Raw genomic sequence first — 24,422 nt, forward strand, 5'->3', positions numbered from 1 at the left:
GTTTCTATTAAAATTTTGGATAGATTTTACCAGCCCAGATAAGCTAAGAATGGTATAAAATAATAATAAGCAGATCTTTGGTACAATTATAGTTTAATATTAATCCATGGATTAGCAATTTCTGGCATACAAGCCGTATATCCCATAATTCTTAGCATTACTGATGTACTATTCTGATTACTGATGAACATCAAGGGCATATATTTTTTTGTATTCTGAAAATACAATGAAAAATCTGGAATGAAGCAAAAGAAAATAAAGTTATTGCTTAACTTCTTAGCAAAATCCAATTTACAATTACGTGGGATGTCCACTAACCCAATATCACGTGGGCTCAGGAGCTGAGCCAGCGCCATACGCTACGAATGCTGTCTGTTTCAAACAGCTGATACCTGCCCACAACTACAGGCAGGGAATAACTCAGATCCCAGGCATTTAACGCCAATAGCGACCGCGGCATCTGAGCTGTCGGACTGAGGGAGCTGTTCTACGATTGGCTCCACTGCAGCAAAATCGTGGGGTGCCGATCGGTTGTCATGGCAGTCGGATGCCCTATTGAAGGCCTCCAGGTCTGCCCATCAGTGCCCTATCAGAGGAGAGGCTTAATAGTAGAGCATACGTAGATAAAGGCAATACACTGCAAAGTCCCCCGGTAAACTAAAAAAATTAACAAATATGTATAATAACATTTTTGAATGTATTATTTTTTTTTTTAAATGACTAAAAGTTAAAAAAAATAATTTTCCCTTTGGTTCACAAAAAGTTATGTAAGCAATAAAAAAAGTAAACATAATTGGTTTTGCCACATCAGAAAAGTCTAAACTAGCAAAATATCACATTTAACCCACCAAATTAACGCTGTAGAAAAAAAATGCCACCTTGCCTCCGAAATAAAAAAGTTATAAAAAGTTAGCAAAACGTCATAGGTACCCCAAAATTGTACCATTATAAATGACAACTCGTCCCACAAAAGCCCTCATACAGCTATTTTGATAGAAAAAAAATGTTATGGCTCTTGGAAGGCATTGACGGGAAAAACTAAACTAAAATTGGATGTGTCTTCAAGGGGTTAAAAGAGGTGACATACAGCCAGGCCAAATGCAGTTGCATTCTTAGGGTATGTTCACACGCAGTGTTTTCAGCCATATTTCGGGGCGTAAATGCCTCAAAATACGCCCTGACAAACAGCTTCCCATTGAAATCAATGGGAAAAACGGCGTGGAGTTGAGACGGGGCATTTTTTTACGACCACAGTTTAAAAAAGTGGTGCTTAAAAAGACGCCATGTAAAAAGAAGTAGCATGTCACTTATTGAGCCGTTTTTGGAGCTGTTTTTCATAGGCTCAATTGAAAAACCGCTCGTAAAACGGCTTAAAAAAGCCTCAAAAAAAGTTTTCCGCTTTAACCCCTTCCCAACATCCTCCGTATATACAGCGCACATAGGGTCGGGGAATATGGAGCGGGCTCACGGGCTGAGCCCGCTCCATCAATTGAGTGTATCGGCTGTGTGTTACAGCCAACACTTCAAGGCAACGAGCGGTTAAATGCTGCGGTTAATAGCAACCGCGGTATTTAAATCACTGAAAAAAGGGGGGTGACCCACTGTAACGTTCCAACGCCCTCACCGCGATATCGGGGGGGGGGGGGTGACCTTGGTTGGCATAGCAGACTGATGAAGGCCCCCAGGTCCGATCTCTTTGAACTCCTATGATGCCTCCGTCAGGGTTTCAAAGCAGACTTTCAGAATCACGATATACTGCAATACATTAGTATTGCAGTATATTGTGCAAGCGATCTAACGATCGCTGTTTCAAGTCCCCTAAGGGGACTAGTAAATAAAGTGAAAAACAGTGAAATAAAGTTTTTTTCATAAATAAGAAAAAATTAAAAGATAAAAAAACAAACCTTTCCCCATTTTCCCTCAAGCACAATGTAAAACAATAAAAAATGAACATAACTGGTATTGACGTGTCTATTACAATATATAATTTAGTCCACACGGTGAACGCTGTAAAAAATAAATAAAAACCCTCAGAATTGCTGTTTTGTGGTCACTTAATATCCCACAAAAAATGAAATAAAAAGTGATCATGTACCCCAAAATGGTACCAAACTACAGGTCGCCCCGCAAAAATAAGCCCTCATACCGCTAAATCAACGGAAAAATAAAAGCTATGGCTCTCAGAATATGGCAACAAAACTTAAATTTTATTTTTAACAATCAGTTTTTTCCTTGTAAAAGTAGTAAAACATTAAAAAAATATATAAATGTGGTATCACTTTAATCATATTGACCTGCAGAATAAAGTTAACATGCCGTTTTTACCATGCGGTGAACGCTGTAAAAAAACAAAACACCCAAAATATTGAGGAATCGCTGTTTTTTTTTCCTATTCCACCCTACAATTATTTATTTTCCAGTTTCCCACTACATTATATGGTACAAATGTGTGTGTGTGAACATACCCTAAGGCCTAGTTCACACGGAAAAATTTAGAGGCAGAAAAAATCTGTCTCAAAATTCCTTCAGAAATTTTGAGACAGATTTTGACCTGCCTGTACTTTCTTTCGCAGCGTTTTTTGCAGCGTATTTCGCCTGTGGCCATTGAGGGTCGCGGCCAAAAAATGCAGCGAAAAATGCTTTCTCTGTCTCCCATTGATTTCAATGGGAGGACAAAGGCGGAACCGCGGCAAGAAAGAACATGCTGCTAAAAGCCGCCACGGAAAAACCCCTCCGCCTCCCATTGAATTTAATTGGAGCCTGTTTCGGACGTTTTTTGGCGCTGATTCGAACATGGCTTCTGCGTCAAAATCAGCGCCTAAAAACTCTGTGTGAACTGGGCCTTAGATGACTGGTCTATATAATGGAGTTTAGTGGACGGAAATCAGAAATAGTAAAGTGTATGTGAACCTTTGCAATATTTTTTTTGCTTCATTGCATCTAAACTTAAAAAAAATATCCTGTGTATACAGCTCCTATGCAATCTATGTGCACCAGGTTAAAGGGGTTTTCCAGCCAATAAAAATTGATGGCCTATCCTACAAGTGTGTCATGATATGTGGGTATGTGGACCCACTGGGCCGTACCGGAATAGCAGCTGGCCAATACAGAGTACCAAGTAAACTCTTTAGTTCAAGCAATGGTTCCTGTGGTGGTTCAGATAGTAGCGATGACTAGGCTCAGATGGGACCTTGGCAGCAGACACCAGTCGTGGTGTAACACAGCAGACAGATCGGTGGTACAACACGACTCCAACTCTTTAAGGCACAGGAACAAGGTAGCACGGGATACAGAATACAGGTAGCAGGTACAGGAACACTGGAAACTGGAAGACACTAAGGGACCATTTGCAAAGACTAACATGGGTAACACAAACAAAGCTCAGGCAATGAAGGAAGGGGCAGGGCCCTTCTTATAGTCCAGGGTGATCATGGGAGCAATCAGTCAATCTAAAACATGTGTGTTCTCTGGCTCATTAAAGCCGGGAATGAGCTCAAGCACGCACTCTAGTGGTCACTGCGGGACAGGACGGCTGGCATCTCTGGGGGGAAAGACGTCTGCAGGATGATAGGAGTCTGCGGTCTGTGACCGCGGACGTTACAACATGTAGCGGCGATTCACAGGTATTGAGCCTTCTTCTCCCATCGAAGTGAATAGGAGAAAATTCCCTCTGTTTCCTGCTTTTTGCTATCCTACTCCTGAACACTGTAGAGGCATGTTAAGCATACATGAGAAGATTTCTGAGCTGCATTTTCTCATAGAAATCACAGCATGCACAGCAAAGTCAGTGTAAGAGAGAGAAGGAAGAGGAGGCACTGGCACACAATCTGGAGCATTTAGCAAGCAATGGGGAGAGAATGCCTACTGAACTCAACTTCACATTGAAATAAAAAATACTTGTGGTTCTCCAGCATCCAATCAAGTTAAAAGCATAATGTTTAATTCAACATTTTAAAAGAGTATTGCAGTGCACTTCCAAGAAAACCTGCTCTTACGCATTTAGAACCAAGTTATGGTTCTTAGTCATCAGCTGCCATCATCTGGTTCAGCAGCAAGTGGAGATTTGAGTTCGCCATTGTAAATGGTACCAAGGAGAAGGTCTAAATCCATTGGAGATCCGTAAAGTGGCCTGGTATGTCGAAGAGGTTGGAGAATCTATAGTCTGGTAAGCAAATGAAACTTACCCTGACAGGAGAGGCCAAGGGAATATGGGTAACTTACATTACAAGGCCCAGGCAGATGGTCAATACTGCTAGCCAGGTCGGTAACTTCACAGAGACCTACTTCTCCCCCAGAGGGTCAGTCGGATTTGGAGCCAGAGGATGAGCCTATTGCTGCTGCTGTTTTCCCGAGAGAATGTCTGCATCATGAGAAGGACTGTGCTTTGGTGCGAGACGTCCGACCGCAGGCTATGGGTATTGTGTTATTGCGGCATATTCGCTCTATGTGCAGGTACATGTTCCACACCAGGTCGAACCTATCAGACAGAGGTTCTTGCGGAGTAGAGTGTACTTCCATTAAGGGATGTGACAGTTCGTGTTGCGTTCCTGTTTGTTAGACGTCCGTCCTGATGTTCTGTTGGTCCTGGCACCAATTAAACCATGGGGAGGTGTAATAATGTGGAAGTGACACCCATCCTTAAAGCGACCCTAGTTTTATTTTATTGCATATTGTGCCAAATATAGTGTACCAAGAAAATGGGCACTGTTCCTGTAATTTTGCCTTATGTGATGTGCTAATTTACTTTCCCTCAAAGGGCATGCAGTACCGGAGAAAGAAATGTTACTGTGCCACAAATTTATACTCTTTGTTATGTTGGTAGGTTCATTAAAAATTGGTTGGCTACTGTAACTGTAAATTGCTTGACGCCGGGAGAAACGGCCCGGACACCATCTTAACAATTCCCGCCCCATAACAGTGGGGAGGACTATACCAGCATGGCTATTCTGTGTCCTCCTGCTGGGGGCAGTGGTTAGACTTTAAAATGCGGCTGTTACCACCCCCAGTATTCAGTGTGCTGGCTATGCCCAAAGTGGCAACAACGAGCTGCTGTGATGTTAGCTGCTATGTGGAGCAAAAGCAGCACAACTGAGGGTCTTGAGTTACAATGGGTCAGGTGCAATTGGCGGCGGGTGACGATCAGAAGTCTCTCCACATGTTGTGGAAGACTGTCGGTCGGGTGTTAGGCAGGAGCTTCCCCGTGGGAGACATCAAATTTGGCAGGCAAGCAACAAGTAGGTAAGCCAGCAAGCAAGGGCCTGTGATTTCAAGAGAATGTTACCCATGTACCAGCGAGGATCACCTGCAACTCTGCCCTACTGTTTGGTGAGCCAGCCATCACTGTCTGCCTGGACCAAACGTTTATTATGTTGCTAAAGAACTGTGCCTCTCTGCTGAGAAATATTGTGTTGTCTGCTGTGGTCGTGTTTGAGTGTAACCCCAGCCTGAGTAAAATACTTTGCAATCAATCCTGGTCTCCATACCATCGTTTAATGACTAATCTGAACATATTAGCCGTACACCACCCAGAGCAGTTTTACTTTTAAAGCCATATTATTACTGTTTAGGGGTACAAAAGGGGCACTACTACTTTGTAGGGGACACAACGATAATCCCACTCAATCCTCGCCCATACACACCCGGTTAAGCCCACACCGTATCATGCTCCCATAGTGCCTCCCACACAATATAATACGAAATAGCTGCCACCATACAGTATAATGCCCCCATAGCTGCCACCATACAGTATAATGCCCCCATAGCTGCCACCATACCGTATAATGCCCCCATAGCTGCCACCATACAGTATACTGCCCCATAGATGCACCCATACAGTATAAATTCAACACAGATGCCCCCATACATTATAATGCCCACACAGATCCTCCCATACAGTATAATGCCCACACAGATTCTCCCATGCAGTATAATGTCCATACAGCTGCCCCCATGCAGTATAATGCCCAAACAAATTCCCTCATATTGCATAATGCCCCATAGCTTCCCCATGCAGCATAATGCCCCCATAGACGCCCTATACAGTATAATGTCTCCCATACAGTATAATGCCCAAACACAGATTCCCCCATACAGTATGATGCCCCCATAGCTGGCCATACAGCTTAATGCCCCAAAGTTGCCCCATTATACAGTATACAGTATAATGCCCCCATAACTGCTGGAAGTGCCAGTGCCCTTGTAGATAGTGACACAATGCCCATGTAGATGGTGCCCATGTACATAGCACCACAGTGTCCGCTGTACATAGTGCCCCTATATAGTGACACAGTGTCCATGTAGATAGTGCCACACACGCCTTGAAGATAGCACCATTGGGACTCCCTCTAGGAGCGGAATCCCCAGCCAGAGCATAGGCCAGGGATTCCGCTCCTAGAGGGAAGCCCCGATGTCTCTGTCCATATATGGACAGTGACGCCAGTGGCTACTCCTTGAGCGGACTCTCCGTTGCCGACTCTGGTCGGGGATTCCGCTCCAGGAGGAGCCCATGATGTCAATATGGAAAGTGACCTTAGGGGTTTGCTCTAGGAGCGGAATACCTGGCCAGATCATCAGCAATGGGATTCCGCTCAAGGAGTAGCCACTGACATCACTGTCTATATATGGACAGTGACATCAAGGGCTTCCTTGAGCACAACACTTAAAGGAGCGCTGTGCCAGGGTAGTCCTCGGCGAGCGGAGGAGCAGAGGGAGCTGATGGTTCCCTGCTTCACTGATGGTTCCTTGCTTCAGAATTGGGTTCAGCTGTATCTGCATCCTGAGGACTGTCCCGCTGAATTCGGGACGGTTGGGGGGTATGTATTTAGGGGCTCTATCTATCTGGCACCATTATTTTCTGGGAGGCTATATGTGTGTCACTTTTTTGCAGGGTAACTTTATTTCTGACACCATTATTTCTGAAGTACAGTATTTGGAGGAACTGTGCAACACAGCAGATACATTAATATCGAAAGATGGGGCAGCAAAAGGCACAGAATTGGGGCTAGCAGCAGGATGTGAAGTTTGTGTAAAGGGTGGGGAATGGGTGGGTAGGCAGCTGGAAAAGCGAGGAGCCAGAGATGTTTGGGCAGCAAACTCTGCAGGCACAAATTTTGGATAAAAGAAGTCTTCATGGCACTCTGGGTTAGATGGAAAAGTGAACGACTCGAATCAGAGAAGATGTCACCTGTGAATCATTGGATTTAATTGTACTTCACTTATATGGTCTTAAGAGTGCCTGCGTAGGACTGGTATCTACAATTATGAGGTCACTGTATGGTGGTAATATTGGCCTTTGTATAGTGATTTTTATTCAGTCACAGTAGGGAGGTATTATTCAGTTACTATGTAGCGGCAATATGTAGTCATGCTGTGGTATTATTTGGGCCTTGTATAGTGGTATTGTTGGTAATGGTGGTCTTTGTATAGTGACTGGGACTATATTATGTAGTATATAGTGACTGTTGTTGGTACAATACTTCAGCATTTGCAGTCTCCATTTTCCTACATTACATTACTTGATAAAGTAAACCAACCTTAATATGTTGAGGAACGCGCAGGTTTGGAAATGATCGGATTGAGATTGAGTTGTTTCTTGTCATTTTACCACTATCAAAATGTTATTTTCTTGCTATAGCACAATTTACCAATGCTCTGCTGTTGTTCTTTTTGTCTACCCCTCAAAGTCATTGCTCCCCTCATTTATGCGATTTTTATGATTCTTTATTTGATAACCAGTATGGTCATATTGAATATGTGGAGGATAATCTGGCATCGCATAAATATGTGATCCAATTTTATGGTATTGTATATGGCCTTGTTATACTCTATTTTTTCTCAACAAATTAACTGTTTAGTAACCAGCCTATTTTGGGCTTTAATGGAAGAGCAGTTTTTTTTATTTTTTCACTGTCATGTTGAAAAAGCCATAACTCAACGTAGCCGTATGAGGGCTTGTTTTTTGCAGGATGAATTGTATTTTTTATTGCCATTATTTTGGGGTATCAATATTCAAATAAATGATCCAAAAACAACTAAATATGGTGTGGCCCAAACTCCAACACAATCTCATACCTATCCGAAGCTCCTTCAGAGCATAATGGGCATAGACAGAACACTTATAAATTTAAAAAGTATATTTTATTGATTCAATTAAAACATGAATAAATGAAATGAATAACATGGATGGATACAAACAAAGCCAGGTGTCACTAGAAGGAGCTCTAGGAACCATGAACATTCATATGGATATAGATATATGCAGATCGCAAAGGTGCTTTAAATTTAATGAATCACACTAGTAAGTTAATCACGGCTTAGGGAAAGAGACATAAATGTCACTAGGCAAAAGAGAAACTTTGAACTAAGTGATGGCATAAAAAGGTTAAACTAGAAAAAAAGTAGTCCATATGTGATCATGCAAAGATCATCCATAGAATGACTGGTAAGTCTGAAAATACAAAAGATAAAGAAGTATGTTCGTCTATGGACGGACTTACCTGAAAGACCAAACACAGGAAAGACTAATGTACACCCGGCCGCCTTAGGCGTGTACTTTTTTTTCTTTTTGTTATCTTTCTATAAACTTTCAGCATTGTGAGAAACTAGACATGGACCGCACAATCCACAGTATATACGTTGATCTGAGCCGCTAGGCATAATTTAGAAACATGAACATGAGGTTCTTTGTAAACATTTTGATCAAACTGTATAAGCCCACTTGCCACTTCACGGCGACCTCTTTAAAGTGGGTCCCTACTCTAGCGGTTGCAGCACCGCATGGCGGCTACCACCACCGCAGCACCGCTCCTGCAGAGGGAGCAACCCAGCGGCCCAAAAGCACCCATGCCTTCAGACCGTGCCAAGCCTCCTTGGCTCTGGGCCACGTCCCCCCACAAGTGCAGCACTACAGCAACAGACACCACAACATGTGAACAGATGGAATGAGCTCACCTTGCCATGCGCCCCCAGTGGCCAACTGAGAGCACAAGCAAGAGCAGGAACACTTATGAGGTCATTCTGGAATTAAAATCAGCTGGGTATTTTTTCAAATGCGTGGAGTGCTGGTACCAAGTAAAACAAAGAAAATGAGGAGGATAGACTATACAATATCAGCATTGTGAGAAACTAGACATGGACCGCACAATCCACAGTATATACGTTGATCTGAGCCGCTAGGCATAATTTAGAAACATGAACATGAGGTTCTTTGTAAACATTTTGATCAAACTGTATAAGCCCACTTGCCACTTCACGGCGACCTCTTTAAAGTGGGTCCCTACTCTAGCGGTTGCAGCACCGCATGGCGGCTACCACCACCGCAGCACCGCTCCTGCAGAGGGAGCAACCCAGCGGCCCAAAAGCACCCATGCCTTCAGACCGTGCCAAGCCTCCTTGAGCTCATTCCATCTGTTCACATGTTGTGGTGCTGTATGGTGGTGTCTGTTGCTGTAGTGCTGCACTTGTGGGGGGACGTGGCCCAGAGCCAAGGAGGCTTGGCACGGTCTGAAGGCATGGGTGCTTTTGGGCCGCTGGGTTGCCCCCTCTGCAGGAGCGGTGCTGCGGTGTTGGTAGCCGCCATGCGGTGCTGCAACCGCTAGAGTAGGGACCCACTTTAAAGAGGTCGCCGTGAAGTGGCAAGTGGGCTTATACAGTTTGATCAAAATGTTTACAAAGAACCTCATGTTCATGTTTCTAAATTATGCCTAGCGGCTCAGATCAACGTATATACTGTGGATTGTGCGGTCCATGTCTAGTTTCTCACAATGCTGATATTGTATAGTCTATCCTCCTCATTTTCTTTGTTTTACTTGGTACCAGCACTCCACGCATTTGAAAAAATACCCAGCTGATTTTAATTCCAGAATGACCACATAAGTGTTCCTGCTCTTGCTTGTGCTCTCAGTTGGCCACTGGGGGCGCATGGCAAGGTGAGCTAATTCCATCTGTTCACATGTTGTGGTGCTGTATGGTGGTGTCTGTTGCTGTAGTGCTGCACTTGTGGGGGGACGTGGCCCAGAGCCAAGGAGGCTTGGCACGGTCTGAAGGCATGGGTGCTTTTGGGCCGCTGGGTTGCTCCCTCTGCAGGAGCGGTGCTGCGGTGGTGGTAGCCGCCATGCGGTGCTGCAACCGCTAGAGTAGGGACCCACTTTAAAGAGGTCGCCGTGAAGTGGCAAGTGGGCTTATACAGTTTGATCAAAATGTTTACAAAGAACCTCATGTTCATGTTTCTAAATTATGCCTAGCGGCTCAGATCAACGTATATACTGTGGATTGTGCGGTCCATGTCTAGTTTCTCACAATGCTTTCTATAAACTTTATTGATTTTTTTTTTTAAAAACACTCTTTTAGTACCACTATGTGACTTTACTATGCAATCTGGAGGGCCTCCTTTAGGACCCCAGCTGCCATTGGGGTGACAGAGGGAGCCTGTTTTTGACTGTGGCATTGAAGGGGTTAAACAGCCGGGATCTCATTTTCATCCGATCTAGGCCATTAGACCAAGGTGTGGGAATGTCATTATACACACCCATGCTAGTCTTATTTCACAGCGCTACAAAAAAAACCAAAAAAACGATGCTAGTGGCTGACGTAAAAAGGTGTATTGCTGGTCACAAACAGGTTAACTAACCATGAAATTCAATATTCAATATGGAAAGCTTAGTCAATATAGAGTTCTTTGAAGGTATGAACAACCTGGCTGACTGCTTATCATAACGCATGCCAATCTACTAATGTAAATAGAAGCATTTTTCAAGCTTCTAAAAAATATCCAGTTACGTTTGTTGGAAATCAATCACTGACTGATGGTCAATCCAATACACAATGTTGTAAGCTTAGTCATCATCATGTAGTTCTATCCAGTTTTGGAAACCTGGCAGACTAGAAATGATGTGTTCCAAACCTCTACAATTAAAATAAACAGTTTCTATTTCCAAATCATGAGGAAGTTAAATTAATATAATTTGTCTGCAGAAACAGATGGTAGTAGATACAAACGCGATACTTTACATGAAAGAGAAATAATTTTAAACTTGCTTCAATTGAGATATTTGTTATACTATATAAACGGTCACGTTTAATTAATAGTAGGCTTGCAAGCTTAAAAATATTGTCCCTTTCTACCTTCCTCAGCAATCGTAGTGTACAGTATACAGGTCGTTCTCAATGAATTAGAATATCATCAAAAAGTTTATTTATTTCAGTAATTCAATTAAAAAAGTGAAACTTTTAAATTATATAGATACATTACACACAGAGTGATCTATTTCCAGCATTTTTTTCTTTTAATGTTGAAGATTATGGTTAACAGTTAATGAAAACCCAAAATTTAGTCTCTCAGAAAATTAGAATATTCGGTAAAAGTTCAAGATTGTAGACTCATGGTGTCACACTCTAAACAGCTAATCAACACAAAACACCTGCAAAGGTTTCCTAAGCCATTAAATGGTCCAACAGTCTGGTTGAATAGGCGACACAATCATGGGGAAGGTTGCTGACTTGACAGTTGTCCAGAAGACAGTCATTTATACCCTCCACAAGGAGGGTAAGCCACAAAAGGACATTGCTAAAGAAGCTGGCTGTTCACAGAGTGCTGTATCCAAGCATATTAATGGAAAGTTGAGAGGAAGGAAAAAATGTGGTAGAAAAAGGTGCACAAGCAACAGGGATAACCGCAGACTTGAAAGGATTGTCAAGAAAAGACCATTCAAGAATCTGGGGAGATTCACAAGGACTGGACTGCGGCTGGAGTCAGTGCTTCAAGAGCCACCACACACAGACGTATCCAGGACATGGGCTACAACTATCGCATTCCTTGTGTCAAGCCACCCATGACCCAGAGACAGGGTCAGAATCATCTTACCTTAGCTAAGGAGAAAAAGGTCTGGTCTGTTGCTCAGTTGTCTAAAGTCCTGTTTTCAGATGAACGTAAATTTTGCATTCCATTTGGAAATCAAGGTCCCAGAGTCTGGAGGAAGAGTGGAGAGGCACTTAATCCAAGTTGCTTGCGGTCCAGTGTGAAGTTTCCGCAGTCAGTGATGGTTTGGTTGGTCCACTGTGTTATATCAAGTCCAGAGTCAACGCAGCCGTCTACCAGGAAATTTTAGAGCACTTCATGCTTCCCTCTGCTGACAAGCCTTTATAGAGATGCTGATTTCATTTTCCAACAGGACTTGGCACCTGCCCACACTGCCTAAAGTACCCATACCGGATGTAATAACCACAGTATCACTGTGCTTGATTAGCCAGCAAACTTGCCTGACCTAAACCCCATATAGAATCTATGAGGTATTGTCAAGAGGAAGATGAGAGACACCAGACCCAACAATGCAGATGAGCTGAGGGTCGCTATCAAAGCAGCTTGGGCTTCCATAACACCTCAGCAGTGCCACAGGCTGATCGCCTCCATGCCACGCCGCATTGATGCAGCAATTCATGCAAAAGGAGCCCCCACCAAGTATTGAGTGCATATACTGTACATTCTTTTCAGTAGGCCTGCATTTTGGTATTAAAAATTATTTTTGAAATTGGGCTTATATAATATTCTAATTTTCTGAGAGACATAATCTTCAACATTAAAAGAAAAAAATGCTGGAAATAGATCACTCTGTGTGTAATGAATCTATAGAATATAGTAGTTTCACTTTTTGAATTGAATTACTATAATAATATCAAACTTTTTGATGACATTCTAATTAATTGAGATCGACCCGTATAGTGTCTCCATTGAGTATATTGGCTCTACTATGAGTTAAATACAGTATATACAGTATATTGTAATCTGTGACAGAACTATAGTGTAGGCATTCTCTTAATTGCCCTGAAGGTATAATAAAAAATAAAACTGACTGCCAAGGAAATGCTGCACGGGTGATATTGATGATAGAAGGATGATTGAGGATGACGGAAGGCAACTGCTGTCTGCCAATACACGTAATAATAGAAATGAGCATAAAAAAAAGAGTTACTCGTGCTTGATAGGGATCAAGTACCTTTAGGTAGAAACTGAATGCCAACGTTAAAGCTGGATAATATCAGCAACTAATATGGCTTGCACTCAGGTATAACACTAAATACAATATTACACTTGTCTCAATGCCAAACTGATATATAATGGCGATGTTCACATGCATACAGGTAAAGAAGGTATAGAAGTCTCATTGCGTTCCTCTACACTGTCTGGCAAATGTGAATCCTTCCAGGTGCAAACTTTAGTCCGTTCTTAATCCCACAGGCATTACTTTGAATGGAAGTTTTCCTGGTCTGTGGCATGACTCCAAAAATGCATCTAATTCAAGTGGTCCCACTAGCTTTGTGTGACATCACTAGGGTATGTATAGTAAGTGTGGACAAATCTTTCCAACGCGTTTCTTCATTTTATCAGACAATAGTGTGGTAAGTTTTACATTTACCATGTACCAGGATAAGCATCTTTTGGCTTCATAAAAGTCAATGACGCCGCTATTGTCTGCTTCGCTGACAAGGTGTGGGTATGTCTAGGGATTCTTGTTAAGAAGGGCCTCCCAAGGATTTTGAACTATATTATGTCTTGTGAGAGTAAGAATAAGGTAATCCAAAGTCGCCAGACTTTGGAACAAAGCCACCAGATGTTGAGCATATCCCCCCAATCCCTGATAACTGGAATCCTCTAAAGCAGTTAGATAAATAATAGGGAACTGCTATGGCTATGTGGGCTGGGGGAAGGACTTTGATACTGGTTTCTAACATCAAGGTATTCCATAATTCCTTAGCACAGGAGGACCAAATTTGTGCCCAGTGTTCCTCAGACAGCTAGGCTACTCAGCTTCTGTGGACATACAGTATGGGAGGTGGCAATTAGATGAAGTTGGGGTGAGATTAAAGCAGAGGAGGGATATAGCACCTGGAGAAGAGTGAGCTTGGTGGAATTTCAATTCAAAATTGTGGGCAAGAGTAGTGGCATTGTGTTTGAGCAGAGAGGAGAAATAATCTTTGAATAAGATTAATGAAAAAAAAAGCACTGAGAAGGATGGAGCCACAACAGTCCATCCAAGGAAAACGGATGGCATTCTGATGCTTTAAGGGCAAGCCAGAGGGGAGGCTCACTCACCATGTGATAAAGACCCAAATGGGCTATCTGGGCCACTTGGTAATATTTGGTTATATTAGGGACCCTAGACCCTCTTTTAAATTTATGCCAATATAACGTGGCACAGTAAACTCTGGGAATACCACCCTGTTAGACATATTTATTGATGAGTACTCTGGAAATTCCAGGGGTAGTGTACAGGGACTGGGATTGGGAGAACACAGAAAAAGTATAATAGTTTAGGAAGGAAAACCATTTTCAATGTGCGCATCCGTCATTTTCCCCTATCATCAGACAGGAAGCGAACCCACTGTAGCATAGGAGACAGTTGGCCGCACATAAGTTATGTAAATCTTTGGTGAGATTACCTATTGACCATTGGAAAAAGAAGTGTGATTTCAGGAGAGTGACCACTTACTCGGGAAGCAAAATATTCAAGGCGTTAGATTTAGCCTGATTGACCTCTAAACCTGAAATGGACTGAAAGTTAGACAAGGTCTGTAAGCTGTTGGCAATGATGTAAGCAGGGATGTAAGAATCAATAGATAGTCTTCTTGCGAACAGCTAGAGCTTATGAACTACAAAAGCAATCTCTATTCCTCGATTAGGGTCCTCACATATGTGAATAGCTAACGATTCAAGGGCAAGGATTTAGAGCAAGAGTGAGAGAGGGCATCCCTGACAAATACTTTGGGTGATGGGAAAGAGGAGAGTCCAGTATATTGCACAAAAGGCCTTGGGAAACCTATAGTGCACTTGAATCCAAGAGACAAAATGTAGAGGGAAGCCCCACCCGCATAGCACTGCAAAGAGAAATAGTATATGCAAATAGTATAACTTAGTACTCAATTATATTTGTATAAGCTGTTGGATCTTCAACGGAATCCACCTAAAAATATGCAGTGCGAACATAGCCTGTATTACAAAGGACATACAATAACTTCTACATGTCCTCTGCAGATAAGCAACTTTAAACGAGGCATGGTCATCAGTGCTAGACTAGCCAGGGCCAGCATTACAAAAACTGCCAACCTTGACGGTTTTTCTCATGCAACAGTGTCGAGAGTATACCGCAAAAGGTGTAATTGAGGAAAAACATCAAGCAAAAAGTACCTGTGGATGTATACTCGTTGAGGAAAACGGACAGAGAAGGATGTCAAGAATTAGTCATTCAACACTCCAACTAATGTATCAGAACGCACAACTAGTCATTTGGATAGGCTATAGCAGCAGACAACGATTTCAAGAACCATTGCTTTCTAAAGGAAACAGAAAGGTAAGACTCCAGTTGGCAAAAGAGTGCAAAAATTGGATCACTGAGGTTTCAATCCAGGTTTCTGTTGAACCATGCTGATGGGACGGTCAAAATTTGGCGCAAGCAGCTGGAATTGATGAACCCTTCCTGTCAGGTGTCAACAGTTCAGACTGGTGGAGGTGGAGTAATGGTGTGGGGAATGTTTTCTTGGCACACCCTGGGTCATCTGATACCTGTGGATGGACGTTTGAACTGTAATGCTTAGCGAAGTATTATGGCCAACAAAGTTCATCTATTCATGGCAGCTGTTTACCCTATAGCAGAAGGACACTTTAGGGGCAACTGCGAGAAGCTATCCTGTCTGCATGGGTCAATATTCCTGCAGAATGATTTCAACACCTAGTGGAATATATTTTACGACTTATTGCTGCAGTTCTGAAGGCCAAAGGAGGTTCAATGTACTAGTAGATAGGTGTCTCTAATAAAGTGGCCGTTCACTATAAGAAGTAATTGTGCCACATTTGTATTTTCCGAATTTCTATTGTATGACCTTCACATGTGATTAAAGTACATGAGTAATAATGTATTTATTATAAAACGTGCTTACTATGGACACATTCCTATTATATTTCAATTGCATTCATGTATAACTCACTGGGAAAAGCTTGAAAACAGGATACTTGCTGATTTTCCATTTTCCCCTTCTATATGATATCAATGGCACCTCTACATGTCTCATATACTGTGAGAATATGATGATTAAGGCAACGGTTCTGAAAAACAAATAAGAATGAATAGACAAGTATATATCATAAAACTTTGGAGTACATATAATTGAATAATTAACTTTTGTTAATTTGGGGGGGGGGGGGGGGTATGAGAACATAATTTTGCGATGCACTGTGCAGTATAAATAAAAAGTTAACTTTATTCTACAGGTCATTACAATTCTGGAAATACCATACATGTATTTATTTTTATGGTGAAATATTTTAAGCAATACATTTTGGGGAGGCTTTATTTTAACTACACCACATTATAAGTGCCCTATCTCCTACATAAGGAGGTGGGCGCTATAATGTAGGTGACAGGAGTGCTTTTTATTTAGAAAAACAATCTATTTTTACCACGTTAGGAGCGATTTTAGCTTTATGCTAATTCGTTTCTTAATGCCCAACTGGGCGTGTTTTTACTTTAGACCAAGTGGGCGTTGTACAGAGGAGTGTGTGACACTGACCAATCAGCGTCATGTACTTCTCGCCATTCATTTAGACAGCACATAGTGACACTGCGTTATTCACTATGTGCTGTCTTATACTGACACATTAATGTTACTGAAGTGTTCAGACAGTGAATAGTCATTCCTTCCAGCCAGGACGGGATGTCTATTCACAATCCCGGCACTTCGCAAACGTTTCTGTGGTACTTACAGCACAGCAAAGTGTGATCTCCCTGTAACCTGCCATTTACAGCGTGATCTCGCGAAATTACGCTTGCTCCGCTGTAAGTATTAAACAAACGTTAACGAAGTGCGGGGATTGTGAACAGACATCCAGTCCTGGCTGGAAGGAACGTCTATTCACTGTCTAAACACTTCAGTAACGTTAATATGTCAGTATAAGACAGCACATAGTGAACAACGCAGTGTCACTATGCACTGACTAAATGAATGGAGAGAAGTGCATGACGCTGATTGGTCACTGATTGGTCAGCGTCATACACTTCTTTCCACTACGCCCACTTGGTCTAAAGTAAAAACACTGAGCATTAACAAATTAATTAGCATAAAGCTAAAATCGCTCCTAACGTGGTAAAAATAGATCGTTTTTCTAAATAAAAAGCACTGCTGTCCCCTACATTATAGTGCCCATCTCCTTATGTAGGAGATAGGGCACTTATAATGTGGTGACAGAGTCTCTCTTTAAACTCTATTTAACTTTTTTAATCCGACTAAGTGACTTATAGGTGTGATTTCTTGATTGAAGTCTTAAGTTTCCAAAGCATTATTGTTTGTCAGTGAATCACTGACAAGCAATATTTTAGGCCATTATAGGCACAAACCTATGACTGACCGGATGGCCTAAGGAACATATTTACTTATATTTCACTGAATACTTATGTAAATCCAGACTGGTATTTAAAGCAACAGAATATGGCCTGGAATGTTAAAAATAAATTCTTACCTCACTAGTGTCCATACATGTGATGTTACTCAGCTAGTAAGAGGTTTGTATGTGTATTGCTTTAGGACCAAGTATGTGGTAATATAATTTTTATATATATATATATATATATATATATATATATATATATATATATATATATATAAAATCCTGTTGGATATGACACACAGGTTGAATTCTAGTAGCCAAGTGGATTACTACGCTCAAGCCAAACCTTTTAGGACTTTTTAGGGTTCAGTTTCTCTAATTTTAACATTTCAGAGATTTGCACTGTCCCAAACATTTTTGACAGATGAATTATACGAATATTTAGACCATACACAAACCATATTAAAAAAAAACCTCTAGTAGCTATGGCCTTGAAAACTAAACATTTTAGGTCTGCTTTTTATCTCCTGCATTAAGCTCCTTCCTGTCTTAGAATCCAGAGACGACAATGTGTTAGGGCTGGGCTTCCACATGTTTTGTATTTTGGAAGAATTGTTTTTGTTTGCATGTCTTTCTGCTCCATAGTGTATTTCGGATATATTAGGAGTACTAAAAGTCTTCCGGTGGATTTATTCCAGAGTCTAAAGCTAATTCCTGCTATATATTCATAATTAAATCAAATTTTGAGGGAAAGTTTCTTGATTTTGCAGCAGTAGACAGACCCCTTTGGCACTGTTCTTTATAACTAGGATATGATAAATACTAATGTTACACCTATCCAAATCTACTTTAGGGTCCTGCTGTATACTGACTATTAAAGACGGCCACTAATTTGTAGGTCAACAAGCTCATGTATTTGGATATTTTTTTTACTTATAGTGTTCTACATCTTGAGCAGAGAAGCCACAAGCAAATCAAATTCAATATGAATTGCGGCCACTCTATTAACAGGCTATATTCATAACACACACTAATATAAATTTCATTTCCCCACAGAGGTCCTGCTCTCTGTTGTCTCTTTTAGCAAGAGTGATTCTGTTAGCAAAAGCACATTAGGAAATGTAAGATTTAAGATATTTTTTATCTTTCAGAAAATGAGTTATGTGGAATCACTGATCTGCCAGTTGCTCTTAATTATATTTCCATTACTGGCATTCCCACCTGCATGCTAATATAACCCTTAGGTGACGAAGGGAAGTCCGAATATACACTGCTGTAAAATCATTTAGTTATGTAGTCTGAGAGGGAGAGAGAACAGCATGAAAGACTTGAAATCTCCAATTCACATATGTCCATTTCGGAAAATCAAAAATTTTGTATTTAAGATCTTTTTGCTAGTAAATGACCTTCATTTTAATATGCAGTTTGGAGCTTCCTTCAATTAAATATTAAATATTATTGCGATATTAGCTGCTTTTAGCTAAAAATATATAAGGTAATAGTTCAAAAACCAATTACATAATAATTTAATAAAAGTATCTCTAAACCAAAGGTACAGCTAATCGTGCTCCCTTTTATTTATTACATAGTCCTTAGAAATATACTGTAATGTTTAGCATAAATCGTAAATATCAGAGCTATAATAACACATGTTGTGTGTGTTAAAAATATATGCTTCACTATTGCTTTGGAGATTACATGATATAATGCACATCATACTGTGAATTCTTATATGAATAATGTATCTTAAAGAGGCTCTGTCACCAGATTTTGCAACCCCTATCTGCTATTGCAGCAGATCGGCGCTGCAATGTAGATTACAGTAACGTTTTTATTTTTAAAAAACGAGCATTTTTGGCCAAGTTATGACCATTTTCGTATTTATGCAAATGAGGCTTGCAAAAGTACAACTGGGCGTGTTGAAAAGTAAAAGTACAACTGGGCGTGTATTATGTGCGTACATCGGGGCGTGTTTACTACTTTTACTAGCTGGGCGTTGTGTAGAGAAGTATCATCCACTTCTCTTCACAACGCCCAGCTTCTGGCAGTGCAGCACTGTGACGTCACTCACAGGTCCTGCATCGTGTCGGCACCAGAGGCTACAGATGATTCTGCAGCAGCATCAGCGTTTGCAGGTAAGTCGATGTAGCTACTTACCTGCAAATGCTGATGCTGCTGCAGAATCAAGTGTAGCCTCTGGTGCCGACACGATGCAGGACCTGTGAGTGACGTCACAGTGCTGCACTGCCAGAAGCTGGGCGTTGTGAAGAGAAGTGGATGATACTTCTATACACAACGCCCAGCTAGTAATAGTAGTAAACACGCCCCGATGTACGCACATAATACACGCCCAGTTGTACTTTTACTTTTCAACACGCCCAGTTGTACTTTTGCAAGCCTCATTTGCATAAATACGAAAATGGTCATAACTTGGCCAAAAATGCTCGTTTTTTAAAAATAAAAACGTTACTGTAATCTACATTGCAGCGCCGATCTGCTGCAATAGCAGATAGGGGTTGCAAAATCTGGTGACAGAGCCTCTTTAATGGGGCCTCTTTAACTCCCTCTTAGTGTTATGTCTACTCATGATTTTATCACAACAGTGTTCCTTCCTGGGGATTCCAGCATTTGTGTATGGGCTGACGGCTCATCCATTCTACTCCCGGAGCTTCTAGTTTTACAGTGTCTGCTCCTTAAATGCGTCTCTGTAATGTTTGGGAAGTTTTAGCTTGATGTGATCAAGTTTCTTAGACAAGTTTATTTATTAATCTATTTTGTGTTATATATAGCACTAACATATACCACAGTATTGTATAGAGCAGTGCTAACCACTAAGAAAATGAGCTATAACCCTATATCCAATCCAATCCAATTGTTAAAAAATGAATCTTGACAGACAAACCAAACCACATTTCTGGGCACCAGTGGCAAACAAGACCCATTAAATGCATGAGTGTGAAAGAGCTGATAAAGACAATATATATATATATAGTCTACTGTAAAGTAGGGGATATCATTGGATCTCCACAGGAGTATCACCAGATTAAATATTGGTTTGCAACATGTCTACACTAGCATTTTTTGCTTTATGTTTTTGTATAAACAACTGATCGTGACGGATCATTCCATGGATCCTATTATTTTCTATGGGGTAAACTGCTGCCATGTGCATAAGCTTGAAGTAATATAACAGATACTGAAAAAAAAACCTCAAGTGTGCACATGTCCTTAGCAAGTCAGAAAAATCTAAATTAAATGCTAATATTTAAGGATTAACTTTTCTGCTAAAATTCATCTTCAATAAATAAATACAAAATAAAATATGATTTATTTACATTTTTAAAAATACAATTTTTCATTGCTTAACTTACATTACAGCTATTCCCCAGTGAGTGCCACATTTCTTTCCTGCCTCACCAAATAAAGATAGCCCTATGAGTGTAATGGTTGGTGTGATAGACAGAGGTCCAATAAATCTCAATAAAAGTCCAATTAGTCCAGAAAAGCCCAAGAACAATTGAAAACAGGAGGCAACGATAATTGCACCTTGAATCTGGAAAACAAATACAATTAAGATCATTTTAATGTTGTGTTTTTTATGGGTTGTTTCCTTATGTTATCAAGTGATGTGGATAATTAATGCATATATACTAAAAAAGACAATATAAACCAGTAGATTATTACTTAATACAGACATTTCTATGGCCTCATGTATATGGCTGTGTTATGGCTTCATGTTGTACTAAATTGTAATAGGTTAGGGTCCATGTATCCATAGATGTGCATGGGGCTTTACTATATCTCAATATGCTTTCAATTTCATATGTGCAATGTGCATGCTTGATCACATTCTCTATTACGGAGTTATTATCCACTAGGAGCTTAACTTCAGTAGGAGATTTTCTCCTAAATAAGGAATCTGACTGAACACTCTTTAATTTATTTATATAACACATACAATACCATATCAAAGTTTGGACAAAGAAGAGGAACCCCCAACTATACTATACATAGTACAACTAACTAATTTACTCACCCAAACCCATAACCCTCCTACCCACCCACAAGCCATATGGCAGCGGAAACCGGGGTAACGGAATAAAGGAGAGCGCAACGGAATAGAAAAAAAGTAAGCGAAAAAAGAACGAGAAAACATCACATGGACAAATTTATATGCATCTTACGGAACACCATAATACAGAGCCGCAGGTTACTCCATGTGCCACTGTACGGCCTCATGCATATAGCTCTGCTATATGATGAAGCCTAAAAGTGTCCTCTACTTAAAGCAAACTGTTTTTTTTACAAAGTACTTTAAGAGTTGGGGTTCCTGTTATCTAGACACTGGGGCGTAGCTATAGGGTTTGCATAAATGGCAGTCACACCCGGGTCCTGGTGTGTGAGGGGTCCAAAGGCCACTCTGTCAAATAAGAAGACCACAGTTTTATAAATAGGTGAGGGGCACTGTTACAGATTCTGCATTGGAGCCCTTACCATACAACAAATATTGAATGAAGTCCATGTGACTGATTCCTTTCAAATAAATAAATAGATTATGAGTTATAAATAAATGATCAATTAATAAGCAGGAAGCCAAGAGAATATAGTAAGGAGAGTAAGGCCCTGTTCACACTGAGTTTTTTGCAGGCAGAATATTCTACCTAAAAATTCCATCTGGAGTTTTGAGGTAGATTTTGATCTGCCTGCACGCCGTTGGCCGCATTTTTCACAGCGTTTTTTTGTGGCGTTTTTCGCCCGCGGCCACTGAGCGCTGTGGGCAAAAACGCAGCGAAATACGCTTTCTCTGCCTCCCATTGATGTCACTGGGAGGTCAGAGATGTAAACGCCCAAACTCCGGCTCCCATTGGAATCAATGTGAGGCATTTTCGGCCATTTTTTGGCTCGGTTTCCGCATCAAAAAAACTCCGTGTGAACAGGGCCTTACACTGCTGTGCTGCTACCACGTGGCCTTAGCACACATTTGGGTGATCTGTTTAATTTTATACCAATTTAACAGTAAAAAAAGAAAAGTTACTATTGACCAGTGTTAGGGTATGTTCACACGGCAGCGTCCGTTACGGCTGAAATTACGGGGCTGTTTTCAGGAGAAAACAGCTGCGTAATTTCAGGCGTAATGGCATGTTGAGGCGCTTTTTCGCTGTGTCAATTACGGACGTAAATGGAGCTGTTTTTCCATGGAGTCAATGGAAAACGTCTCCATTTAACGTCTGAAGAAGTGACAGGAACTTCTTTGACGCGGGCGTCTATTTACACCTGCCTTTTGACAGCGGGGCGTAAAAAAAATGACCGTCAGAACAGAACATCGTAAGACCCATTCAAATGAATGGGCAGATGATTGCCGACGCTATCAAGCCGCATTTTCGGACGTAAATCGAGGCGGAAAATGCCCGAATTACGTCCGTAAATAAGCAATGTGAACATACCCTTAATATTGGCTCAATTTACTGTCTGGGAATGATCTTTAGCAGTACATAAAGCTCGCATATAATAAAAGAAAGTGTAATTGTCATGTTAATACATATTGATGCTCATTGGTAAGGTGAAGGTTTTAAGAAAGCCTTCTGTAGATTTAACCTGATCCCTCTGTGACACTGGCAGTGAACTATAGTAATAAACCCTAAAGTGAAAGCATTTATTGTTCCATTGAAACTTAGTATGGAAGAATTCCAGGAAGCTTTTTATGCAATTTACTCATAGACAGGTCAGGCAAAACAGGCATATATTGTCTGATTGTAGGTCCCACATAATAGAAATAAATACTCGAATGGATGCCAATCAGTCTAAATTCTTTAAAACTCCATATGTTTCATGGTATACGTTGTTCTATTTCCAGTGAGATTGTTAAACTCTTTGTACAAAATAGTTTAAATACATAATAATAAATAATATCTTTACCAGTCAAACAGGCAGATCTGGAAATCGTAAAACGTTTACATTATATGGAATGTAGCAGTAAAGACTGAATTGTCTGTATGTCTACTAGAAGGTCAAAGGGAGGAAAACATGTCTGGCATGACTAGCCTTGACTCCTCTTGTGCTGATTTGTTACCTTCTCTTATCAGAAGACAATTTCTGTCCCATGAAATATTTGTCTATAAAAAAAAAAAATGTTGGTTCGCTGCTCTTAACTCCCAGTTGCTCCAAAACAACACTACCAAGTCAGCTCCAATACTACAAAAAAAAAATCCCAAAGATCTATGTCCTGCACAGAACATTATCTGACCTGATTAATATAGAAAACTTGAGAGAAATGCAACTAGGGCTGGTTTCCTACACAGCTTTTGCTGCTTTTAATTGTTTTTTTATTTTGGTGCAGCCAGATGTTATATAAGGCCGGGTTCCCGTGTAGCATAAACACTGCAGAATTTCCGCAACAGCATTCTGTGCGGAAATTCCACAGCATTTACAGTAACAGCAAAGTGGATGAGATTTTGAAAAACGTTAATAAATTGACCTGTGGTGCGGAATTTAAATCCGCAGCATGTCAATTTATGCTGCATTTTCGTTGCTCTTCTGTTGCGGGTTTTCCCCATTGAATTCAATTGGGGGTGCAAAACCTGCAACACATAGCCAAGTGTTGCTACTTTTGCGGCAGAATTGCAGCGATTCCGCTGCAAAAATCACAACTCAGAAAAAATAAATGTATACTTACCCAGAACTCCCTGCTTCTTTCTCCAGTCCAGTCTCCTGGGATGACTTTTAATCCCATGTGACCGCTGCAGCTAATCACAGGCTGCAGTGGTCACATGGGCTGCAGCGTCATCCAGGGACGCCGGATCGGAATGCAAAGGAGGGATGCGTCACCTTGACAATGGCCGGGGTAGGCATTAACTTTTTTTTTCCTACCGCTGATTTCCCAGTGGAAATTACAGCTGAAAAACTGCACCACAAAAAACTGGTGCGGTTTTTGGGACGGAATGTGCTGAGAAATAGTTTTACGCAGCGTATCCAACACGTGGGAACCCGTCCTTAAAGTCTATAGTAAACTATAAAAGCACTATATGCTGCAGTTTTTTTGTGATGTTTTTGT

General features: G+C 41.0%; 1 protein-coding gene across 1 annotated transcript in view; it reads right to left on the bottom strand.

Annotated features, from left to right (window-relative positions):
• The window catches only part of LOC142750390 (solute carrier family 23 member 1-like), a 272,481-nt gene that overhangs the window by 180,345 nt on the left and 67,714 nt on the right, over window positions 1–24,422 (bottom strand). Inside the window, exons 4-5 of the mRNA XM_075859393.1 lie at window positions 20,743–20,924; window positions 15,976–16,093 (exon numbers count right to left, since the gene is read on the bottom strand). Coding sequence (XP_075715508.1) covers window positions 15,976–16,093; window positions 20,743–20,924 — 300 coding nt within the window. The remainder of the gene's footprint in view (window positions 1–15,975; window positions 16,094–20,742; window positions 20,925–24,422) is intronic.

This window comes from Rhinoderma darwinii, chromosome 3 (assembly GCF_050947455.1).
Source record: "Rhinoderma darwinii isolate aRhiDar2 chromosome 3, aRhiDar2.hap1, whole genome shotgun sequence".
NCBI classification, from domain to species: domain Eukaryota; kingdom Metazoa; phylum Chordata; class Amphibia; order Anura; family Rhinodermatidae; genus Rhinoderma; species Rhinoderma darwinii.